A 26,258-nucleotide genomic window follows, 5' to 3' on the forward strand; every position below is an offset into this window, starting at 1 on the left:
AAATTTTCGTTCTATTTCTTGCAGTAAACTTCAGATATACAAATACGCTTAATAACCTGCTATCTATTTCCTACGTTCATCGGCATGTAAACGACGATGTAGCAATAGCAACGTAAAAACTTCATGATATTTAACAAACACTAGAATCTTTTTAGGACCGTACAATTGATAAACAATAATAAACAAAAAGAAGGAAGCCAATAACGGTCTTTCAACATTTTATTAAGATCCAATAAGATGCTATAAGCATAAAAAATTGTTAGATTGCTTGTCAATTTAACTTATTGTTAGTGATATTACTGCGGTAGTTGATTAAAGTTGCGTTGTAAGTCTGGAAAAAATTTCAACAACGCGATTGGGGTACTACATACGTGGTAAATAAAATTCATACATTACATTAGCAACCAAAATCCTGCTTGACCGTCATTTGGCCGATTACATATCACATTTACTCATTTTTAAATATCGACGGTCAAGTCGATCAATAACTAATCGGACAATAACTTTGAACGGATAAAAAAAGAGTATTTTATCCGATCAAATTTGATATCCGATTAAATACCTATATTAAATTCAATGCGATGAAATATCCGATGAAAAAATAACCGATTAGATCAATTATAAATAATATCCGATAAGAGTTACGTCTATTAAGAACTATAAAGAATAAATAATATCATATACATATAATAAAGAAATTATAAATACACATTAAAAGTAACACACAAAGGATATACAAATAAGATATAACATACATTTTTATATTTTAGACATACTATATTTTATTTGCGTATTGTGTTATTTATTTATATATACGTTATTTCTATAATAATATATAATATATATTATTCATTTCCGAATATATTGTATAATTTGCAATTCTTTCTATAATATTTAGTATTTATTCTTGTTGCTAATGTTTCTCTCATTGTGCGCAGGGCTTAAAAATCAACCTGAAATCGGCGAATCAGATTTTTTTGATGAAACACGCATAATTTATTAGATGAGATTAAAATAATGCGACAATTTAATTTTAAAAATCAATTTCACTTTGTAGCTTTCTAATCTTGTTTTGTTGTTGTCTATTCACATGGCAGAGTCTGTTTTTACATTTTATAAGTAACAAATTTATTTGATTTTTTATTGTGTATACTGAAAAGCTATAATACGATATTCATATTTCGCGCGTTCTCGCTACATAATTCACGATCCAATTGGAAGGTGCTGGCCAATCACGGAATAGTTGATTATGTGATCGGATATTGTTTCCATAGGCTTTTTAGTCTAGGCTGGTGTCATTACCGTTGAGACTTCAGACCGTTGACATCAAGAAATGACCGTTGAAATGTGTGCAGAAATTTCACGAAATATTAAAACAGTGCTCGAAGTTATGAAAGTTGAAGAAGAAGTAATCAACAAAAAATGTGATATCACAATAAATATGTTAAATGTGATATTGACTTTTATATTCAATCTTATTTTCATTAAATATAATTATTTTAATCAATGTGTTCTGTTTTTCAGTGTCCACACGCACGCATGCACGCGCAAACACACACACACACACACACTATATATATATATATATATATATCCTATATATGTATATTTCATTATATAAAATCGCTGCGCATAATCAGTGAAATCTGATAATAATGATCGGAAAAAGCCAATCTCTCGGATAATTCGATTGGCTAATTTATTAGATCAAAAATATTTGATCGGACATAATGTGATCGGAAATAGTCCATTCAAGAAATAACGAACGGATATTTCTCATCGGATATTCCGATAAATTTATTTCCGATTAAATATTTGATCGGATCTTTTGTCCGATCAAGATAATCGGAAATAACCGTTTGTTATTGTTTGAACGGACAATCATTAATGATCGGAAAAAGCCTGGATATTTTTCTTAGTGTAACGCTACAGTTACTATTATTAAGAGTTATTATAGAAATGGCCCTTTTTTTAATTTCAAATAAATTTTGTTTTATTAAAACTATCGATATGTTTACCACAGTTAATATATACGTTTACCATTATTTTTACACAAAAAATGAAATAATAGAAAATTAATGTTTCTAGAAAAAAGTTGTAAGTATAACGATGCATCAATAATATTATTATAAACATATTATATAAAAATATTTAAATGTAATATTTAAATATTTATATAAAAGTGCAATAAGCAGAATCAGGTCAGCGGTCTCAGATGTTTTGCTTTCAACGATAAATGTGGGTTAGTGAAACTTTCAAACCGTTACCTGCATCACGAGATTCTTCCTAAATTAAAATACAATATATTCCATAAAAAGAGAAATAATTTTATCTACAGACAAGAATTTATCTCAGAATAGTCCAAATAATGTTTAATAAATAATTACTATAAAGTATCTTAACAAACATAAAGAAATTAGAGAAGTCATTATATTTTATTAATCTATTTATATGCCATATTTTTTTAATAAAAATACTTTGATATATTTTGATTTCAATAAAGAATATTTCTTATTTCCTGTGTAAGCTTATATAATTACGCAGAGTAATTTATAAATTTTCATTATTGATAGAAAGCATCATTGTTAATATCCAGATAGCACAAAATTCTTCTTTAACAGGAATATAATCTTAAAAAATAAAAATACATAAATATTTAAGGCTACACATTAAACGAAATAAATAACTGTTTTACTTCAATAATATAATGTGTGCCTCTCTTTCCGCGCTGACTCTCATTAACCTGAATATTTCAGTCTTTATAGTTTTTAAAATTTGAGAGTAAATGTAATTTTTTACTATTTATTTTAAATCTATGCTGGCTGTAAGATGCGCCAAAAACTAGCTTCTTTATCGGTCTTTAATTTTATTTCTGCAACATATATTTATTATCACATCATTGAATCTTATAAAGCTTTGGATTGCTGAGGAACACTCCAACATTGAAAAGATGAAAATTGGAATAAAGATAACATTACATATTAAATAGAGTAAATAAATAATTATTCCACTTAAATAATCTGTGCTCTTCTTTCATGCTAACTCTCATTAGCTTGAAAGTATTTGTGTTTCTATTTTTTTAAAGATTAAGAGTTTATGTAATTTTTTACTATTTATTTTTAATCTTAAAATATTTAAATCGAATGTTCTCTATGTGAATATATAATAAATATTATATCTAGATATTTATATTTATAAGATAAAATAGCATATAGAATGTCCATTAAAATATTTAATAATCTTATTATACGGATAAGATTAGGTTTAGACGTATAATAAAAACGTAAAATATTCTGTATATTTATACAACATTTATATAGTTGTGTGATAAGAATATTTAGCTGTACTTTAGTACATTTATAGAAAATACGGAACGTCTTAATAAATGTTTATACAACATTCACAGAATGTTTCTTTGTTACTTGTATGCTTTAAAAAGTTAATTATTTTTCCTTAGTTAAAAGAAATTTTTATAAAGTCATCGCAAAGATGCATTTCAAAAATTTGTAAAAAGAGTTAAACAAATATTTGCAGACAATATATTAATATTATACGGATAAGATTAGGTTTAGACGTATAATAAAAACGTAAAATATTCTGTATATTTATACAACATTTATATAGTTGTGTGATAAGAATATTTAGCTGTACTTTAGTACATTTATAGAAAATACGGAACGTCTTAATAAATGTTTATACAACATTCACAGAATGTTTCTTTGTTACTTGTATGCTTTAAAAAGTTAATTATTTTTCCTTAGTTAAAAGAAATTTTTATAAAGTCATCGCAAAGATGCATTTCAAAAATTTGTAAAAAGAGTTAAACAAATATTTGCAGACAATATATTATGTATATTATATGTATACATATACTATGTATAAGGGTACCTATGTTTTGCGTTTACAATGCGTGTAAGCATTATTTATTCTTGTATAATTTAATAAACAATAAAGATGAATTTATACTTTAGAATATGAATGAGAAAACGGAACATATCTAGTAAAATAACGTATATAGTAAAACAAAGTTTTACAAACCCAAAGATTTTTTAGCATACTAATGCCTAATTTCTTCATTTCTAGAGTTCTAGATAAAGGCATAAACTTTTTTTTCGAAAAAGATAATCAATAATTTCTGTAATTTTAATTTATAATGTTCCTTAAAAACCAGTTTAAATAATTGTACATTTAATTTACAATTTGTTATTATATCAATGATGATGTTCTATTCTTCAGTACCTTTAACAAAATGAACATCTTATTTGATTAACTTAAGAATCCAAAATTTTATGTCAGATAACGACTAAGATTTTGACATAATATTTATATCTATTATATTATATGGACTATTCCAAAATACATATTTAAAAAAAAAATGTATTTTTATTTACTACATACAGTCTGTTTAATATAATCGTAACTGACATGACTTTTAAACTATTATTTAAAAAATAAAAAATGTATATATATATATACTCTCTCTTACACAATCGGTATTATAACGCTTTTATACTAATAAGTCATCCAAAATTTTTTAAAATGGGTAGTCAGAGAGGAAAGTTCTTCTTCTACAATACGTTATACAGAAAGTTTTATTACAGAGTTATTGTCCAATTTTTGCTAAAAAACGATGTATTTAACAATGAATTCTGCGTACGTTAAAATATTTAAAGCTGTGTGCTCCTTTTGCACGCATCTTAAAGGACCAAAAATGTCGCCGGAAGCAACTACAAATAATGTAACCGGCTATTGAGATTACAGTATAAAACCTTAAAATATGTACATGTTTGTTTAAGCTAACATTCTTTTTCTTTTTAAAGGAAAAATCTTCTAATTTATAATTTTACTCCATTTTTCCTAATTTATAGGTCTACTCTAAAATTATTGGAGTACTAAGAAAAACAAAAAATTGAACAAATTGTTAGATAACATAAAAAACAATATAAAGTGATATTGTATATGGCGAAGCTTCCATTGACGTACGTGCTTTCCATTCTTACGAAAACGAAAGACATCGTGATTCAAAATTGAGAGGATTCACCACGTTTATGCCACGTGTACTGAATAGGACCGGGACGATGCGATAGTGGCAGCGCGACAGTGAAAGAAGAACTTTCTTCGCAACCATAAAGACCGGCTGGTTCTCGGTCGATCAGTTCAACTTCTTTGTGGAGCTACGGTGAAAGCGTGCGCGAGCAACGGTGATCTTTGACGAAACCAGAATCCATAGCTTCTCCGTAAAACCCGAAAAGAACGGTGTCGCGAAACGAAATCGTGGCCGAATGTTCGTACGGACTCAATATAATGCATGTCGGTCGTGGAATCCAACAAAAAACGTGGTGTGCGGTGTTACATCGATGAAAGCAAGAACGTATCCGTGATTTAGAACGACATTTGTGCATTTCGTGAATGACAAATGGAAAAATGCTTTCACACGTGTTCCATAGCAAGCTCTCGATCTTAATCTTAATTATGACATTTTTTATATTGATGCCAATTGAAGGTAGACTTCGTGAAAGACTTATAATGGCGCCAATTGCTTCTATTGTAAGTATATTGATTTAATTGAGATACCAAAATAAATCAGTTTACAAAATGAAAGATATTGGAACTTTTCATATCAAAATTAATCTATTATATAGAACGTGTAATATATAATAATTATATATTACTCATTTTTTGTGACAAATGTTTACAAAATATGTAATATAACTTTTTTAAAGAATTTTTATTACATAATCACGGTATTATAAAGATAATTCTTCTTTCATTGTTAATATTAATCATTATAATTCATACAGCACACTTTATTCAAAACGCATTCTGGGAACGTCCTTAAGATATTTTAAAGACATAGAGACTTCTTATGTCTTTAGAACGGTTCTTGAAAGTCTGAGCTGTATAGAAGTTGATAATCATTTATAAATTATTTTAAACAATATTCTCTTAATTTCAAAATTTAACACTTTTATTTAATCTTTATTGTATTTCCTGATATTTTACTTAATATGCCACGCTATATATTATTCAATTAAAGAGATATAAGATGTTTTAGGTAACAGTTGTAATCAGTCAAACATCATTAAAAGATTCATGTAAACATTACGTGCACGCAACGCTTACGCTCAGAAGATATTTAGTTAGTGTTGAAGATAATTTAACAGCATAGGCCTTGACCCATTATTCTGATCATGGTTACTTTCTCTCATCATTTATGTCGTATTTACAATAGAAAGTGAGCGCATATTTGAATGACATCAGTAAATTACATATTTCTTTTAGGAAAATTCTTTGAATAATTCTCAAATTCGTACTGGAAGATTTTTATTTGATGAAATATTCGGTATCGATATTATTGATAATACTGAAACAGATGAAGAAAGACTAAGAAACTGCACGTGTGGTAAGAATGCTTTCTCAAATTAAATTTGTCCCGAGTCGTAATTACTTTATTAAACCTTTTTAAAAAATAATAAAAGATATTACATTTTGTTAATATGTAATTTACAACTAGATTATTATGTATACTATTTATGTATATTTTTATAATTTTTTTGTTACAGAAGAGTAACAAATAATTTTTTTATTTAAATTTAATATTCTTAAACATTAAAAGAATTTAAATTTTGATATTGTTCCTAGAATGCGGTTTATCTAATCAAGAGAATCGAATAGTGGGGGGACGTCCTACATTACCGAATAGATATCCCTGGATTGCGAGACTAGTATATGATGGTCGTTTCCACTGTGGTGCTAGTCTGCTCAATAACGATTATGTAATTACTGCTGCTCATTGTGTACGGAAGTATGTCTTTATTCAATAAGTTTATAAATAAATAAAACTAAAACGTATAAATAATAATATTATAAATTTAATGAAATTAATAGATAGTAACACAAAATTATTAAAAATGACATTGTGTCATAACTATTCTGAACGTTATTAAGTAAGTATCTTGTAGAAGTTTTGATATAACACAACTTTTAATATTAAAAAAGCATAAGTATATGCTTTATTTATATATTGATTCTATCAAATGTATTAATGAATTTAAATTAATGTTTATATCTTTTTTGAAGTTTAAAACGATCGAAAATTCGAGTAGTACTTGGCGATTACGATCAATATGTAAACACTGATGGAATTCCTGTTATGAGAGCAGTGAGTGTTGTAATACGTCATAGAAATTTTGATATGAATTCTTACAATCACGACGTAGCTTTATTAAAATTACGCAAGTCCGTAAAATTTTCGAAAAAGATTCGACCAATCTGTTTACCTCAACCAGGTAACGTATATGCATTGAACTAAATTAATCATGTGTGTGCGATCTGTTTCAAAATATTAACTATTGTATTTTCAATATGTTAATGCAGGAACTGATCCTGCTGGAAAAGAAGGAACAGTAGTAGGATGGGGACGTACTTCGGAAGGAGGCATGCTGCCTGGAAAAGTGCAGGAAGTGCAAGTCCCTATATATAGTTTGACGCAATGTCGAAAAATGAAATATCGAGCAAATCGAATTACCGAAAATATGATTTGCGCCGGTCGAAGTAATCAAGATTCTTGTCAAGGAGACAGTGGAGGTCCTCTTCTTGTTCAAGAAGCTGATAAGCTTGAAATAGCAGGTAAAGTGTTTATATTTTATTATTATATATTAATATATATCATTTTTAATATAGTATTTGATTTACGAACACTGTTTCTGGCGGAAAAAATTTACAAAAAAAAAACAACAAACTTCATAAATTGAGACAAAATCTTCTAAATTTTGAAACAATAATAATAATAATAAAGACTTCTTATAATAAAATAATATATACAGTTTCAATAAGGCTTAATAGGAGTCGGCGCGGTAAGAAAATTACGCGTTAATATCTTTTTCTAAATTTTGTATAGATGTTTGTATAGTTGTAGAGACGTAAAGTGGCTTTATTTGAGGGCAAAAGATTTCTTTTTTAAACAAACAATGCTACTTTACGTCCCATTACAAATATTCATAAAAAACTAAGAATTTCTGAAATATTGTCTCAATCTATGTAGTTTTTCATAAAACTGTTTCCGCCAGATGATTAATGTTCTTTTATTATTTGAGCAAATATGTTGCATAAAACATAATCTCCAGATAATTTTATATTTACGCAAATAAAAGAATCCGCAGAAAATATCTCAATCAGTAGTAGAGCTTAAGACAATATTTTATAAATGCTTTTTAAATATGTATTTTACATTAATTATTAATTAATAATAATAATTTGGAAAACATATATTTAACATTTATTCAATATTGTTTTAATATTTATATTACATTAATTTTATTAATTATTTTACAAGAAAGAGAGTAGTACTAGACACCACTGTTAGATGGACACTGTTTCTTGTAAATAAAAACCACACAAAATAGAATAAAAGGCATAATACTATATATTAGGTATATAAGTTGAAACCCGCCCTCTAGCGATAAATCTAGCTGTAGCTTTGATAATCGTCAACTGTAATGGCTGAACAAAGGCATCATTTATAGTTTGGACCTTTGTCAATAATATTTAGTATATAAAAGTTTGTGTTTGTGACAACAACATAGTTGTTCACTGCGAAGAAGATGTCTGAATTTCAACCAAAAAAGCATCATTTGCGCGAAGCTTTACTTTTCTGTTTCAATTTGAAGAAAACTGCTGCTGAATCTCATTGAATGCTTGTTGAAGCTTATAAGAAACTTGCTCTATCTGAAACAATTTGCAAGGAATGGTTTCGACGATTCAAACTTGGTGATTTTGACACGAATGATAAAGCACGTCATACAGAACTGCAAGCAATGGTGGATGAAGATTCACGTTAAACACAAAATCAACTTGCAGAAACGTTGAATGTTACTCAAGCAGCTATTTCCAAGCGTTTAAAAGCCATGGGAAAGGTATACAAGGTAGAAAGATGGGTACCATATGAATTGAAAGAGAGAGAAGGCGAAAAATCATCTCCGAAATGCTGCTTGCCAGGCAAAAAGAAAGGGATTTTTGCATCGAATTGTGACTGGCGATGAAAAGTGGATCTATTTCGATAATCCTAAACGCCGAAAAACCATTTGCAATCCAGGCCAACCATCGACATCGACGCCAAAACGGAATATTCATGGGAAGGAGGCTATGCTCTGTACTTGATGGGACCAGAAGGGTGTAGTGTACCATGAGCTGTTGAAATCTGGTCAAACAGTCACAGGAGATCTCTACCAACAACAAATAATCCGTTTGAGCCGAGCATTGCGCGAAAAACGACCAGAATATGAGGCAAGACAGCATAAAGTGATCTTGCTTCACGACAACGCTCGACCTCACGTCACGAAACTCGTTAAGGAAACGTTAAAAGCACTTCGCTGGGAAGTGCTACCCCGTGCGGCTTATTCACCAGACTGTGCCCCTTCCGACCACCACTTGTTTCGGTCAATGGCACACGCACTTGCAGAGAAACACTTCAACTCTTATGAAAGCGTCGAAAAATAGGTCTCTAACTGGATAGCCTCTAAAGATGAGTCGTTCTTTCGCCGTGGGATCCGCTTATTACCAGAAAGATGGGAAAAAGTCATATCTAACGATGACCAATACTTTGATTGATAAATTCTTGTTACTTATTTTTTTAAATAAAGGCTTAATTTTGGCAAAAAAAAAGGCGGGTTTCAGCTTATATACCTAATAGTATTCGGAGTATACTATAGTATACAGAGTATCCGGAATTTAAATGTCAAAACTTCGGAAGCGTGTAGAGGTTCGATAAACTAATAAAAAAGTCTCGTAGAGATAAACTCGTTTTTGCTTCATTTTGGAGAAAATTGCAAAAAAGACAAAACGTATTTTTTGTACTTCTTTATTACTTATTCATGTTATATTTGATTATTTGCTTAATGTAGATATGGTTTAAAATGTTAGCCTCTTACAAGAATGCAAGCATATTATCAGTACAGATGACTAGTGTTCAACCAAACATTGATCTATGGTGATATTTAGTGCATTGCAGCTTCGATTTGATTTTTCATTTTTTTCTTAAATTGATTGACAATGAATAAACTTCCTGCTTTAGGACTGTTCACACAAAGAAGTCCTGTGATGTCAGATCAGGTGATTGGAGTGGTGAAGACTACTCCTTCACGTCCAAGAACGAAGTAACTCCGTTTTGACTCTTGTGATTTTCTCCAAAATGAAAGCAAAACGAGTATATTTCTGTAGAACTTTTTTTCTTATGTTAGTTTAATAGATCTCCTTTACTCTCTTCCAAAATTTTGACATTTAAATTCCGGACACTTTATATAAAGGTTTTTTGATCTGATAAAATGTTAAATATTGAAATATTTTCTTATAGATCTCATAATTCTCGTACCTTTCAACAAACAATTTTAAAAAATGTTTTTACAAACATTTTAACAACAATTGTTTGTTGATTGTTAAAAGATCTATTTTAAATGTTGATAAAACGTTTTTTAAACGTATAATGTATGTCCTTTCATACATTGTTAAAAAAATGTTTTTTAATGAAAAAAAGGTGACTAATCCATTATTCTTATCGATATAACCCATTATTCTAAAAATATACTTTTTAATGTTTTTCACATGTTTTTTAAAAATATTTTAAAAACGTTTTTTAGAATTTTAAAATGAACGTTTTTCAAACATTTTAAAGAAATATTATTTTAAATGTTAAAATAAATATCTGTTTGTAATTAAAATTAGATGACTCAATCTATCATTTTTGACGTTTTAAAAGTGTTTTTAAGAACTTTTTAAAAATTATATTCTTTGCTGATTTGGGGGGAGGGGTATCTTACTATCGAAACATTTTTGTTTATGTAGAATTTATGTGTGTGTTTTAAACGTATCTAATAGGTATAGTGTCTTGGGGTGTGGGATGTGGTAGAGCAGGTTATCCCGGAGTTTACACGAGAGTAACCCGATATCTCAAATGGATCCACGCAAACATGAAAGAAGGCTGTCTGTGTGTCACCTGAGGACCTGCTTTCACCTCCGACTTACACATAAAATTTCACATGCAATGATTGTAATTAATCGTTGCAATAACCACGGTTTACATTATCATTCTTAAATGACTTATATGAGGGAACTAAGTACAATTTTTTTATTAAATACTGACTTATCAAATATAGTTCCTTGTATAGAGGCCATTATTGTTATTATTTAGTTATTGCTTAAGTATGTATATAAATGTAAAGGATATATTTTTGTAGAAAATTTAATTTAAGAGATTTAGAGTACATGCTTAATTCGCATCACACATTTCTATCACCTTTAACCGTACGAATAGCGGTCAAACGTTTCCGGAATAATTAGCAACCAGTAACGGTTCACTGTCAAACCGGGCTAAAGTTAACGCATCTAAATGCACTTCACGTGCAATAGTATCTTTGTATGCGCAACTAGTAATTTGTACATAATAGAAGATAGTGTAATTTATGTTAATCTAAATTACTGATATTACCTGTTACGTATGTGCACATAATACGTATGTATGCACGTGTATTATAAAATAATACGTATAAACTTGTAAAAGACTAAAAATGTATTAACAAATACAAAATATAAAAATATAAATTTAAAAAATTGTTACGTATTTTGTTAGTGTATAAAAATAATTAAAATTATCTGAATAAAAAAAACCTTATTTATGTTGTGCTTTATAACATTTATTTTCTAAAATAATCATTTAATTGTTACTCATTATTACAATATATTGTACATATATGTGTATGACATTAAACAAATCTCATATATGCATATTCTTGTGTATATCTTTATTGTTGAAATTAGAATAAGATTAGAACATAATAAATGTATTGTTTCTGTCTCAGCATGAATGATAATATTTAATATGACAGAATACATAATTTTACAATATTAGTGTAATAAAGAAAGAAAATTCAAAATGTATGATACTACACTCTTTATAAAATTTATTATAATTTTTGTATTTTTCGTAGAAATATAAATATAGATAGTTAATAATAACGATGATGTAGTTGCTAAACTTGATTCCTCAACTGAAACTAGTTCTAAAAAAAACAATGTTATATTAGTACAATAACAATCAGTGGAAACTTTATTATACATTCTGACCAAAAATGAAAATAACGTGATTTAATGGATACACTAACAAGACTACTTTTTTCTTTTATAACAGGTTGTCGAGATATTCATTAATAACAAATTGTTCGTGAAATGTGCCTGCCAAACGGTACTAGATGACGCATCAAATGTGTATGCGCATTTAATAAAACTAAGATGAGTACTTGTGTACAACCTTCTCTTTCTGTACTCTCTTTTATTTCATTATGCATTTGCACGATGATACGTCAGGACGCATTGCGAAATTGTAAAGATGCTTCGATTACATTTAAACAAAAATCATTGTTATAAGTATATTCATATTTTAATATATTTTTTCGTAACTCATATTATCTACTAAAAAAATCTTGGAAAAAAAGAGATTTGGTGTATATGTATATAATTAATATAAACGTTTTAATACCAACTTTTCCTTATTACACAAGTATTTTACAAAACGTTCTTTTATAAATATACGCAAAGAAAGAAATTAATGAGATAATTGAAAGTAAAAGTAACGTTACTACTTTTCTATGTAAGCTATCTTATAAAATAATTAATAAACTATTTATTGCGCTAATATCAAATAAGAAATAGAAAGATATTATTTTTGTATTTTTAATGATACACAAATTTATGTAAATGTAGATGATAATATATCGAAACAACTCTCTGAGTAATAATTTCTCATCGTGGCCCTGATGACGGTCAATAACAGTCATTCGTGATTCGACCCTGAACATGAACGTGAACTGGTCAGGTACCGACCGGCTGGCTGTGCTGTGCCCGCCTTCCCTTCCGGAATAGCAATTACTTCTTCGACCTCTCAGTCCTCCATAGTCGGTGTAGGACGCCAGTGATAGTCGCTCTCAGTCAGGGACATGTCCATGACTCGTTCCTGACGGTGCCCGTGTGGCAACTTTTTCACTCATATATCTACAAAAATCTAATTAAAGTTGTAAGTGTATAATTATCGGTGCAACACAAGTTACTTAATCAAGTCGCAGAATATGAAGCCTTTGTGTTTCTTAATTTTATTATTTATTTTATTTTTGGCAACAAAAAAATGTCAGGTAAGAATTGCATTTATGAATAATAAAATCGATTTATATTATATACTGCTATGTACATGCGATTTTTTGAAAAATTATTAAAATATTTTCTGAGTGTATAACGTTTAGTTCTCATAATGTGATTTTAATTTTAATATTTAACAAAATACAAACATATAATGTAAACAGTTTTAATAACTTATCGAAGTAAAAAAATTGTACATGACAAACAAAATTTATAAAAATGACTTTTTTCAAAGTTATAATACATTTTTTAAATTTAAATTCATTGTTTACTTATTTACTTTTTAATTAACTTTTTAAATTAAATTAAATTTTAATTCAGTTACTTTTTTTAATGAGAATAATTAATTTGTAATCAAAATAATTATAGTACATAATTATGCGCCTATAATATAATAAATATTTATAGCACATAATTGTGTCTCTTTATGCCTAAAATTTATAACTAAAACTATTAATTAGTTTTCTTAAAAATTTGTAATACATAAATATTTAATATAACAATAAATTTTCATATTTTATCCGAGACATCCTGAAAATATCTTTAGGACATAGGAACGTTTTCTGGACGTTTTTAGAAAATGTCTATATAAGTAGAAAACACACATACATCAATTAATTAATATAATTATTTTGATTTTAGACCGAAATGTCCAATGAGAAGATAAAGAATTTTTTTGGAGTTTTTGGTAATAAGCCACCTTACTCCACTGAATCACCTGCGCCATGCTACTGTAGTATGTACTTTAATATGCATTTCTTGTTAAATTTTACTTTTATTAAATATAGTATTATGAAAAACAGCATAGCAAAAAATGTACTATACTTCAATCGTTGTAATCTAGGTTGTGGATTACGGAATGAAGAAAGTCGTATAGTTGGAGGTCAAACAACGAGTATGAATGAGTTTCCATGGATGGCTAGATTATCGTATTTAAACAAGTTTTACTGCGGTGGTACACTTATAAATGATCGCTACGTTCTTACAGCTGCACACTGCGTAAAGGGGTAGGTATGATTTATAAATTTACGCATCTGATACAATCAAAATTGTTAATATTAAAATTAAATCTTAATTCTTTCATTTTTAAATTTTTTTTTTTTAAATTTTGTTAATATGTTACTTTTTTACTAAAACATCTAGAATTCGGTAGTTTTTACTAATGTATAACAGATATAAAAAATTTGATCGAAATAATAATCAGTAATAATAATCACAAGTCTTAACAAAAGATACATTTAATTTGCTTTTATTATAAATAAAATCGGAAGTAGATACTCAGAATATTTTCATAAATTTGGTCCGTTTTTACAATATATAATTATTTATAAAGATTAAAGATTATCAAGAAATTCATGAATGAATTTCATTGATAAATCTTTTGATAATCTTTAATCTTTAGATAACCATTGTATTATGAAAATAGGCCTTACATTAACTGTATAAAATAACTACTATTCGTACTGTTGGCATCATCTACTTAACACGCAAACGGGTCAAACTTCATATTTGCATCCTTGATTAATGTCATGTTACAAGGAAAACTTTTAATGCCGTTAGCTTCTCTATGTTGATATGAAAGAATAATAAATTATTTTAGTGTTGACGATTATAATTTTTAGTTACTTACAAATAGAGCAATGTGAATAACCTATCACCATTAATAACAATAAATAAATTAAATTAGAAAATATTGTTATTCGTATGTATATAGAGAAAATTCATTTTTTAAAAATTTATTTTAATTAAATTTATTCCTCCATTGCAAACTTATCCGCCAGACCAATGTGATCAGTTCTTCTAGTCTTATTTTCAGATTCATGTGGTTCATGATTAGAGTTACTTTTGGAGAACACGACAGATGTATCGAGAAAGCACCGGAAACCAGATACGTAGTGCGCGTTATGACTGGTGACTTCAGCTTTTTGAATTTTGAAAATGATATTGCGCTGCTTCGTCTTAATGAAAGAGTGCCATTGAGCGATACAATACGCCCAATATGTTTACCAACAATGTTAGGTAAGTTTTCTTTTTCCTTTTTTATGAAAGTATACTGAGTTAATAATAACAATAATCTGATATAAAAATTTTTGTATAAAAATTATATTATTATTATTTAAGATTTAAGTACATCAATTTTTTCTTTACAAAAATGTAATATATAATAAAACCAATAATATTAAGTTTACAATTTTTATTATAATTGAAATTATAATAAAACACTTATTATAAATGTATTATAAAAATTAATTATGCTAATATAATAATAAAAGTACATTGAAATTTATTCTTTACGTTCTACAATGTGCTTCATTAATTCGCTACGTTTGACAGATAAATTGGTAATATTTTTTTTATTCAAGACAGGCAATTATTGCATAATTTTAATCTAATATGGTGAATGCATTATTAATATTTATTATACTTTTAAAGTATATTACAATTTTATGCTCAGACGATGTTACAATAGTATATTCGCGATTGTTAATTTTGATCAAAATACATTTTTATAAAATCGAGCATAATATTGGATATATCAAGCGACCTGCGATTAGCAGTCATGTTTATTATGCGACAATTACGCAATAGAAAAGTCATAAATTAGTCACTATACGGGTACCTACTCTCAGTTGAAATGCATTGTCGCGTCACACAAATAACTGCGTAATAATGAAGATTTCTCTGAAATCGAGGACTTGAATTTGCATTTCGAATGCACGCAATCATCTTTTCTGAATTTGTTAACGCAGCATGACATGGTACACTTACCTGCCCTGTTTACCGGCATTATAATGTATTTGCGTTAATAATGTACATATAATATATTTATACGCGAAAACCTCTTAACTTTCTTTTAGTGATTTTCGCTTTTTTAATTTTTTTAGTAGAAAGTTAATTACCACTGAAATTCTTTTCATTATGTAAATATATAGTTATATTATTAAATATATTTAATTTTAAACGGAATTATTTTTAAGAAATATTAAAACAATTTTTACTAATATATTATTTTTATAAAATTATTATTGCAATTAATTGCTTTATGTAATTATTTATTATAATATACGTAATGCAAAATTATTTTTTAGATAACGATTATGTAGAGGCAAAAGCAATTGTATCAGGTTGGGGTACATTGAAAGAGGATGGTAAACCGTCCTGCCTTCTTCAGGAAGTAGAAGTTCCAGTTATGAGTCTTCAGGCTTGTCGCAATACCAGCTATAGTGCTCGAATGATTTCAGAAAATATGTTATGCGCAGGTTATCTTGAAGGACAAAAAGATTCATGTCAGGTAATATATTCATTTAATATTACCGAATTTTGTGCATATGCGTGTGTGTGTACGTGTGTATGGATACTGTGAGCAAATATGAAAAAATCTTTTGTATTACAGGGCGACAGTGGTGGACCTCTAATAACGGAGCGCGAAGATAAAAAATACGAACTCATCGGTGTAGTATCCTGGGGTAATGGATGCGCAAGACCTGGTTACCCAGGTGTATATACAAGAGTTACACGATATATGGATTGGATTTTGAAAAATTCAAAGGATGGCTGTTTCTGTGAGCATAACTGATTATGACTCAGCAATTCTTAATCGTAAACATGTTAAAAAGAGACAAATGACAAATGACTTTACGTACTATTGTATGTATAAGTTTTTTGAATTCTCGTGCTCAGTTCTCAGGATATACCATATATTATATTTTTGTCATGACTTTTTTTTTATATAATTTACATATTTAGCAAATTTAGAGTGATGTGCCAGATATGAAACTGATGTACTTAAATTGCTCAAAAATGTGAATTTTTGTATAATATTATTTTCACGATTTATCTATTAGATTTATTGTTATTTCTTTCCTTTCTCTTTCTCTCTCTCGTTCTGTTTACATTTGCTTGATGACGGCAATAAATAAATAAATAGAGGCGATATTATGAAATTATAAATAGGTATGATATGTCAGTATTTGTTATATTGTAACATGTTTGCAAAAATAATATTATACTGTGCAATATTTACCATACAATTTTTTTACGACTGCTGAAATATAGCCAAAGGTTAAAATACTCAATTGTATTGCCGAGGAAATTGACTATAGTGAGATTGAGATTAGACTTAAGCTACCAGTGTTATGTCTTTTTGTAGAAAGTATTTTATTGTACTATTCAATACAAAAAAAAACGTAATAAACGTTTACATTAATTAGCTTTAAATATCCTTTAACATATTTTTTAAATATAATTTAAATATAATTTATATCTGAAGTTTTATATATTTCTAGAAAAATTCACTTCTTATTATTGTGCATACCAACAACAACGCTGTTCTCTCATTCGCCATTAATTACTGGAGTTTATGGTTCTATATTTTTATATTTTAAGTTTTACATCATTATATTTTGCTAATTTTGGAAATTTTTAAAATAAATAATACAAAAAAAGAGCGAGTATAAATTATTTTTAAAATTACTGTCATGATTTTTATCTTATGATATATGCAGTCATAAGAATACTATGCAATATATAATGTAATATATATTTTAAATATTAATTTAATATTAGTTTTATAGAAAAATGATTTACATATTGTACATATTACAAAACAAACACGTATTTAATATTTTTAACTTCTAATCTTTACAGTATTTACAATATGTAAAAAAAAAGACATTTTTTACAGTAGATATCAATTATATATAATATATCTGTAATAACAAACAACAACAAATTTTAATAAAAGCAATACGTAAAATAAAACAGTGGTAAAAATTATTATAAAAATGTATAGATTTCTATTATTTATTCTTCGCTAAAAATTTATTCATAAATTCTCAAATACCAAAGATATCAAAGACATCAACAACAAATTTCATTAATACACACATTGACTGCCGAGAAATATGTAACGGGACCGGCAAACCGGTTAATCATCTACTTTTCAGGCCAAAATAAAATATTAAAAAATGAAATAAGTACAACGGTAGAATCAAATACGAACTTCAGCGCAAATGTAAAATGTATGGGTTATATTTAGTTTACACTCTCTTGAGAGTGTTTCAGGATGCGGGCGATGATAGTCCCGCTATACGGCACAAACCAGTCATTTAAGTGAGACCAGTATCGCCTCGACTACCGACAGAAAAGTCATGAAGCTGCAAGACTATATCAGATACCTTATTTGTATCTTGTTGGTGAATTTTGGAAAAATTGACTGCGATGAACGCATCATCGATGCTACTGTAAGCTGATACATATCAATTTTGCCGTGCTAATTTTTGTCGTAATTACTTTTACAATTATTTGTATATTTCCTTAAATTGCATATATTTAACACATATATGACATATTACGTAAAAAATTGTTCAATCATAATAATATATTTCTATTTTGCAAAATTATTTACATTATTTTTACATTTCTAATTTAAAATAAATTTATAAAAGATTAAAAATTATTACTTAAATTATTTATATATATATATAAAATATTGTAAATGTATAAAAGCTTGCAAATGTATTCGTTGAATAGATTGATAATCAGATTAAAATAAGACATGAACGTGGCGTTTTTGATCTTCTTTTGGGAAGGTTTCGGACCTGTGGTGCTTGCTGTAAGTAACAATTATTAAGATATAAATATATAATTATGAAATAGTATAATAATATAAACAGCAAAGGAAACATTTAGAATTGTTAAAATCTAAACAATTTGATATTTAATGTAAATAACTAAATTATTAATATTATATAATAGGCTTATTTATTATTTAAACAGTAATTACATTATAATTTATTACTTATCATTTATTATTTAAATAGTAACAGAAGGAGAAAAACATTAATGTTCTCACTCGCATTTAAAGGAAACTTTATAATACGCAATTCACCATACTTTATTTACTCTTTCACAAAATAAAATGATACAGCTATACTATAGATGTTAACTAATATACAACACATATTTGTGTGTGTGTATGTGTGTGTGTGTGTGTAAAACATGAAAAATATATCAATATTACATCAATCTGTATTTTAACTATGGAACGTAACAGATGTCAATACGATTCCTAATTATGTATTAAATATTATTACGTATTTTATTATGAATATATTTTTCTTTAACTATGTGCATATATAAATATATATATGGGACATTTTACGTCAAATACAATTTTGGAGCAATGGGTGATCGACTTTACAAAGAATGTCCCATATATATATATATATATAATATATATATATGTATGTATATATATATGTATATACACATGTATGTATATGTATAATAATTTTTTTAAACCATTTCTTACAAATTTTGTTTCTTTGATCTAAAATCTAAATTGTTATAAATATTTGATATAAAATATTCTTTATACATCTGTAGTATGCGGTCGACCAAATCGTAAGGTAGCGCGATTATTAGGTGGCGAATATACAGAACCGCATGAATTTTCGTGGCTCGCAAATATTCACATAAAGTCCAAATTGCTAGTGAGTGGAGTATTGATAAATGACCGTTATGTCTTAACAGCAGCTAGTCAACTTGTCGGGTTAGTGTATATAATAGAGTGAAATCTTCAACATTATATTACAATTATTAATAGTAGAAAAGATTATAATTGTAGTAGGATGTCCTGTATAAATATGTCCTGTATAAATATTTTTCCCGGCAGAGCAACAGCACATGAAATAAAGGTATCCTTGGGAGAATATGATCGATGTAATTTAGATATTTCGTCAGTAAACATTAGTGTCGAATCTATAATTTTGCATCCAGAATTTAATCTAGACTCGGGTACTCACGATCTAGCTTTAATACGTTTGAGTCGACCAACAAAATTCGAAAAGAGAATATCACCGATATGCTTACCCAATCCAGGTTAGTTTCTTTTTGAGACTCGTAACATAATACATCTGTGATAGTTGATAAAAATGATGATAAGACAGAGCTAAACGTTTTTTTGAATTCTAGGCTCAACTTATCTTGGTCAAGTTGGAACTTTGGTAGGATGGACCAAGCATAAAGATCAGGCTGATGATGCGGCATGTAGACCTCGAAAATTAGGACTTCCTATTCTGGGACAAAATGAATGTATTAAATCAGGAATAAATCCAATGAACTTAAACGATGATTATGGATGCGTCGGAATTGTGGGTACAAATTCTTTAGTGTGCGATGTAAGTAAATACATGTCACGTTATGACTACAATATACTAATATATAATGACATTCTAAAATTTACAAAACATATTGTATTTAAACTTGAAAATTTTTTTATAAATTTAAATTCAAGTAAAATTATCTCTCTTAATTTACAAACAAAGAATTTATCAAAAATGATATATTATTTATAATTATATATAATTATGTAGTAATGTTGCATATTTATAGAATGATGTCGGATCTTCTGTGCAATATCGATCATATGCTGGAATTTATGACCTTATTGGTATAAATATAATTATTTATAAAATTAAAACTAATTTAACATTTAAAAATATGTAGCTACATATCAAATTTATACTAATAAAAAATATTACTTAACATTGACATATTAAAAAAAATATTTAGTAAAGTTAAAAAATTTTAAGGAAAATTTTGTATTTTATCTAATAATAAATTCTTAAAGTTAAAGAAATATATGATTAACAAAATACATATGTATATTGTATATATTATAGGAATTATTCCAAGCGTGAATAAATGCGAAGATACGCCTAAGCTAACTGTTTTTACGAGAGTAGGACCGCGTCTCGACTGGATATTGCAACACACCAAAGATGCCTGCTACTGTACAAAATAATACAATCAAATTTACATTAAATCTACGAGAATATTATTGCACGTGTGATACTGATAATTATTTTATTGTTATTATTTATACTGGTATATATGTATGTTGCATTTTAAAAAACACAAAATGATATTAAATATCAAGTAAACAAAGCACTGTTTAAAATACTATTTAATACATTTGATTATTACACACACATGTATGAAAATTTTAATAAATATATTAAACGAGTGTATACTTTTTGAAATAAAAATATTTTTATTACATTATAAGATATAAGGCTGTAAAATATAAACTATTTTAAAATAATTTAGAAATCATATTAAATAATAAACATTGAATTTTATAATGTTCATATATTTTGCAGATTAAGTAATTCATTTCTATTCACAATCAGTAGGAAAAATTGTAAACTTGAAGTATTATATCTTATCTAAAAACTATATGGATGAATTAAACCACATACGCGCATTCTTCAGTGTTCTCGCATATCAAAATATTATTCATTTTAGTATAATTTATACTATGTATTAAGTGTAGCAAACGTCAATTCAATAAAACAGTTTTACAATAAAAATTACAAATTCCTTTTAATGTTACGTATAGAGTATTTCATATTAATTAATTTAACGCGCGTGTCTAACAGTTAGATATGTCAATACGTTACCATGATATAAACGAGTGCACACATTCAGTGGACACATTCACGGAAGTCCTGATCAATAATCCAGATCAATATCCAGATTTCTATACGGATATTACACAAATGACTTCAAGGATATTGCAAGCAACAAAACATGATTCCAAATATTGTTGACATTAATATGATTGAAACAATCTTCTAAGTTATGTAGGAATATCGTGTGAGCACAATGGATTTGTCCGATAAGTTTAAATCTTGCATTCCCTCCGTACATATAGAAAAATTTCGTAATCTCTACTAACTTAACGGAAGTCGAAATTAAAGGAACTCTTTAAATCTAGATAACTTTTTGACTAGGTTCAAAGATTGATGTTCTACCCATTCCTCCAATACTACTAAATACTACTGTTGAATCATATAATCAAATTATTGAAACAATTTATCAATAAAACAATTACCTAAAGGAATAAAATTTTATATCGTTTATGTTACAATGTATAAATTATGTTATAAAAAGGAATTAGCGCGGTGCAAAAATTTCTAAAATAACTTACGCATTGTATATGGCGTTGATTCCCAACATATCATTTTTTGTCTGAATTATTGGTCCAACCTATTATGTTTTGTTTTAAATTATTGAAAATTTTATAAATTTATAATATAAAAAAGTATATGTATTCTTATAAATTTGCTAATATTTTAGTACAAACAATTTATAATTTTCTCACGATGCATTTAAAGTTTATCAGCGGCTGTGCTACATAAAACGTTGTTGACCGAATTGTCCATAACTCGTAAACTATAATGCTCGTCTATCGACGTACCCGATATGGTATCTGCAGAGTTGTACTGATATCTGTGCCGAGGCAAGAGAATGGCGACTAACCAATGAAAGTTCAATGTTCAATGACTGTTCAATTACCTTCAACGGCAATGAATTTTACATTACATCTACGCTTAGAACAATAATAATGCTTTTAAAATTGTAATTTTTTTAATACTCTTAGTTTATGATGTAATATTACGATTATTTATTATTAATAAACTTCTTAATTAATGCCCTACGCTCTTTTTAGATTTAAGTGTTATAAGGAGAACAGTTATTTTTTAATTTATCTCTTTTTTTTGTTGAGAACGCAAGTTCTCAAATCGTCTTCTTTCTTCTTCATACACCGACTTTAGTCACAGACACAATTGCTATAGGAAATCCTTATAAGAATTTATCGCCCATATACCACTCTAATACCTTTCCCGTCTTTCCAAAAGTAATTTATAACACTTTCAAGGTAAGAAAAAGCAGTGACCTGTAAAATCTGCCGACTTATTCTGAACAGGATAAAGTATGTTTTTCACATTAAAGATAAAATTTACTAATTGAATATGTATATTTGTATACTAGTGACATTAATCAATTATAACAATATTTTCTTTGAAAATACATATCAATTAATAAAAATTATTCTTTTCAATTTTTGTAAAATTTCGGTATTTAAAAAAAATATCTATGTATGTATATCTAATCTTTATATATTCTATAATCTATATTTTAATTTTGTATTTAATTCGGATCCATGATAGTGCATTTCGTGTTGCGTGTTTATTCGTTGAAATCTATCGTCCACGTATTAATGAGAATAGCAATTTATTGGAACATGCTTCTCGAGATATAAAATGTCGACGAGGTGATACGCTCAACAATGATGCATCGAAATTGGTTACCGTTGTTCGTGGCTCGATATAGAACAGAGTGCTCTCTGTGTTAAGCTCAGTAAACCGCTATTGTTTTCAGAAGGTGAAATCTCAACAGGAGTTACGAATTATGAAGCTCCAATTGACCCCGACGATCAGCATTTTTATCAGCATTTTTCTAATAGATGTTCGTTGAGAGAGTAATTAAATAAAGTTATCACAAAAACAAGTCAAAAACGTGAATAATAACTAATTACTAAATAATTGCATCGTGCTTATTTCCAGGCGATACACACGCAAAAACATCGTTTACATCGACGAATAAATCAAAATTGCGGTAAAGATCATATTGTAATTATTATTTTGCTTATATATACATATATGCGTAACAAAATTTATTAACACAAAAGTCATATACCCATCAATATTATAGATTGCTTTTATTCTAGAATAATCTGAAAGTCTTAAATTTAGTTAACATTTAATTTGATTAATTTCATATTAATCGTATATTTTATTTGTATTATTGAAGGAGTAGTAATACAAACAAAATATATATAATCACACGTATTAGATGTATGTACGAAAAGAATGATTTGCTGAGGTATTTAAAAATTTAGTTAAATACAGTTCTGAAAATAATTTTGTTGGACTACCGAAATAATGATATTGAGATGCTGAAACTAAAACGCTAGAGTATCAAAACTTTCTACAACATTAATCATTATGTTTAAGCTTTATATATATATATATATATATATATATATATAATTATTTTAGTGATTTAATAAAATTATTCTCAGAACTGTATCTAATTTAAATTTTTTAATATTTTAATTAAATTGTTTTTTCATATATTACAAAAAATTAAGAGTTGGCAGGAAAGATTTCAATCAAAATGTTCTACAAAAGCATATTATACATATAAGATATATAATTATATTTTACTATATTTTATCTGTTTATTAATACACAGTTTTAATTAATTTATGAAATTTTCTTATAACAGAATGTGGATTGACGGGAGGAATATCAAATCGTATCGTCGGCGGAAAAATAACGATTCCGCATATATTTCCCTGGGTCGTAGCAATTCTTAATAAAGACAGTCTCCATTGTGGGGGCACTTTAATTAATAACCAATATGTATTAACAGCTGGACATTGTATAAAATGGTATTTTATCTATTTCTTTTTAAAAAGATTAAATGCCTTTTTAGTATCGTAATCTTTTTAAAAACATCATGCACAATAGTAAAGTCAATGAACGTTTGATAATAAATAAAAGTATATTTAACAAATTATTGATATACTAGTATATTCAGAAAAATATATGAATAATATTCTAAATTAGAATTTTAATTTGCAACTTCAGAGATATTAGAGTTTTTATATAAATATTTGTAATAGCATTATCAACAAAATATAATATAATGTTATGAGTAAATGTAATGTTACAGATTAATATTGTATAAAATAGTATTGTAATTAAATTCTTTTACGATAGAAACAAGTATACTTTATTATAATGTATCATCAAATTCTGATTTTCATATCTTCTTACGATTTACGTAGGACAAATCATGCCGATCTTTCGGTCGGTGTAGGTATGCACGATATTGAAAACCCAAATGATGGATACATAGCCGCAATCGATGATGTAATTTTACATGAAGATTTCGAGAGTGATTATCTTCACGATATAAATGACATTGCCTTGATTCGACTGCAAAAGCCAGTTAAAATTAATGAAAATGTGAAACCTGCGTGTCTTCCACATAAAGGTCAGTTTCGTAGTCTTTTCATAATATTTAAGCTGTTGCACTTAATTTAAAGTAAATATTAATTTATAAAACACTTAAAGAAATTGAAATTTAAGTTAAAGGTACTTGTTCATATCTGTATTATATTTTACATACATATGTCAGCATTTTCAGAGAATATGAAAAAAAATAATATAAATAAGTTTTCAATGATAGATTCTAATTATACGGGACAGTTTGTCAAAGTTACCGGATGGGGACGTGTTGAAGTAGAAGGAGAACCTTCCCGATTTCTTCGTCAAGCCACTCTGAAAGTAATGTCCTATGCAGCATGTAAGAATACTTCATTTGGAGATCATGTCACGGAATCGATGATGTGTGCTTATAATGACAATACTGACGCATGTCAGGTATTATGTTATAATCAGTTTAATTTTTCAATGTATTTTGGAATCAAATATATATACATGCATTTAAAAGATATTAATAATATAAAAATTTCAGGGTGATAGTGGTGGACCTCTTCTATATCAAAGAATAGATGGAAAATATGAAGTAATTGGTAAGAATATTATTAGTTACATACATACCCGATTGAAAAATGAATATGTATAAGAGTATACGTATTACAAATTTTTCAATCATTTTTAATCTGAATACAATTGGTCAATCAGAAAAATTATCTCGCAAAACGACTATAAATTATGAAAAGAATTTATGACCTACTTTTGAGGTTTCCTGCAGCTATAGGATTTTCTTTGTTATTATTCCAACAGGTATAGTCTCCTGGGGTATTGGATGCGCTGATCCTGGGATCCCAGGTGTATACGTGAAAAACTCGGATTATCTAAATTGGATAAAGTATCATAGCAGAGATGGTATTTTCTGCATGGATAAATAGATTTCCATGTAACAAATATTAAAAAATAAATATAAATTTAATATTAAATTTTACTTATCTTAATATAACGTTAATTATATGCGAATATAGCAGAATTTTTTAATAGATCAAGATTTTATGAAATATATTTGGATTATAAAAATCTTATGAAAAATTGTGCTATTTATTATTAAAACAATTGTTCCAAATATGTTATATGTATATAATCGCTTTCATTCACATCAAATTCACAAATATGTCTTATCCATATACATATAACCCAATAATTTTCTGATACATGATA

At 27.5% G+C, this 26,258-nt stretch overlaps 3 protein-coding genes across 3 annotated transcripts; all 3 read left to right on the forward strand.

The window, feature by feature from the left end:
• Positions 1-6,342: 6,342 nt before the first annotated feature.
• LOC108777679 (trypsin-1) lies at positions 6,343-11,161 on the forward strand (the record flags this gene model as incomplete). The annotated part of the gene is made up of 5 exons (XM_018544628.1): positions 6,343-6,403; positions 6,643-6,805; positions 7,081-7,289; positions 7,378-7,629; positions 10,873-11,161. Coding segments are annotated over 5 exons (807 nt in total), but the record flags the coding sequence as incomplete, so codon positions are not given.
• A 2,669-nt stretch (positions 11,162-13,830) lies between these two features.
• LOC108777689 (transmembrane protease serine 9) lies at positions 13,831-21,020 on the forward strand. The gene is made up of 12 exons (XM_018544639.1): positions 13,831-13,918; positions 14,027-14,189; positions 14,987-15,201; positions 16,272-16,474; positions 16,577-16,745; positions 18,221-18,285; positions 18,715-18,796; positions 19,570-19,735; positions 19,859-20,064; positions 20,158-20,363; positions 20,578-20,635; positions 20,868-21,020. The coding sequence occupies exons 1-12, from the start codon at positions 13,831-13,833 to the stop codon at positions 20,987-20,989; spliced, it is 1,743 nt and encodes a 580-aa protein (XP_018400141.1). The 3' UTR covers positions 20,990-21,020.
• A 3,190-nt stretch (positions 21,021-24,210) lies between these two features.
• On the forward strand, positions 24,211-25,975 carry LOC108777700 (chymotrypsin-like elastase family member 2A). Its single transcript, XM_018544651.1, has 6 exons — positions 24,211-24,223; positions 24,322-24,487; positions 24,887-25,095; positions 25,291-25,484; positions 25,579-25,636; positions 25,851-25,975. Exons 1-6 carry the CDS (start codon positions 24,211-24,213, stop codon positions 25,973-25,975), a joined length of 765 nt encoding a protein of 254 aa, XP_018400153.1.
• Positions 25,976-26,258: the final 283 nt, after the last annotated feature.

This window comes from Cyphomyrmex costatus, unplaced genomic scaffold (genome assembly GCF_001594065.2).
Source record: "Cyphomyrmex costatus isolate MS0001 unplaced genomic scaffold, Ccosl1.0 scaffold116, whole genome shotgun sequence".
Taxonomy (NCBI): Eukaryota; Metazoa; Arthropoda; class Insecta; order Hymenoptera; family Formicidae; genus Cyphomyrmex; species Cyphomyrmex costatus.

Bases quoted from the DNA above. Each gene is read 5' to 3' on its own strand.
- LOC108777689 (XM_018544639.1), top strand. From the start codon at position 13,831: ATGTCCAATGAGAAGATAAAGAATTTTTTTGGAGTTTTTGGTAATAAG. The intron at 18,286-18,714 runs GTCATTTAAGTG...TTCGTTGAATAG, and splicing joins CCGCTATACGGCACAAACCA to ATTGATAATCAGATTAAAAT. The intron at 20,065-20,157 runs GTTAGTTTCTTT...TTTGAATTCTAG, and splicing joins GATATGCTTACCCAATCCAG to GCTCAACTTATCTTGGTCAA.
- LOC108777700 (XM_018544651.1), top strand. The intron at 24,488-24,886 runs GTATTTTATCTA...CGATTTACGTAG, and splicing joins GCTGGACATTGTATAAAATG to GACAAATCATGCCGATCTTT. The intron at 25,096-25,290 runs GTCAGTTTCGTA...TTTCAATGATAG, and splicing joins TGCGTGTCTTCCACATAAAG to ATTCTAATTATACGGGACAG.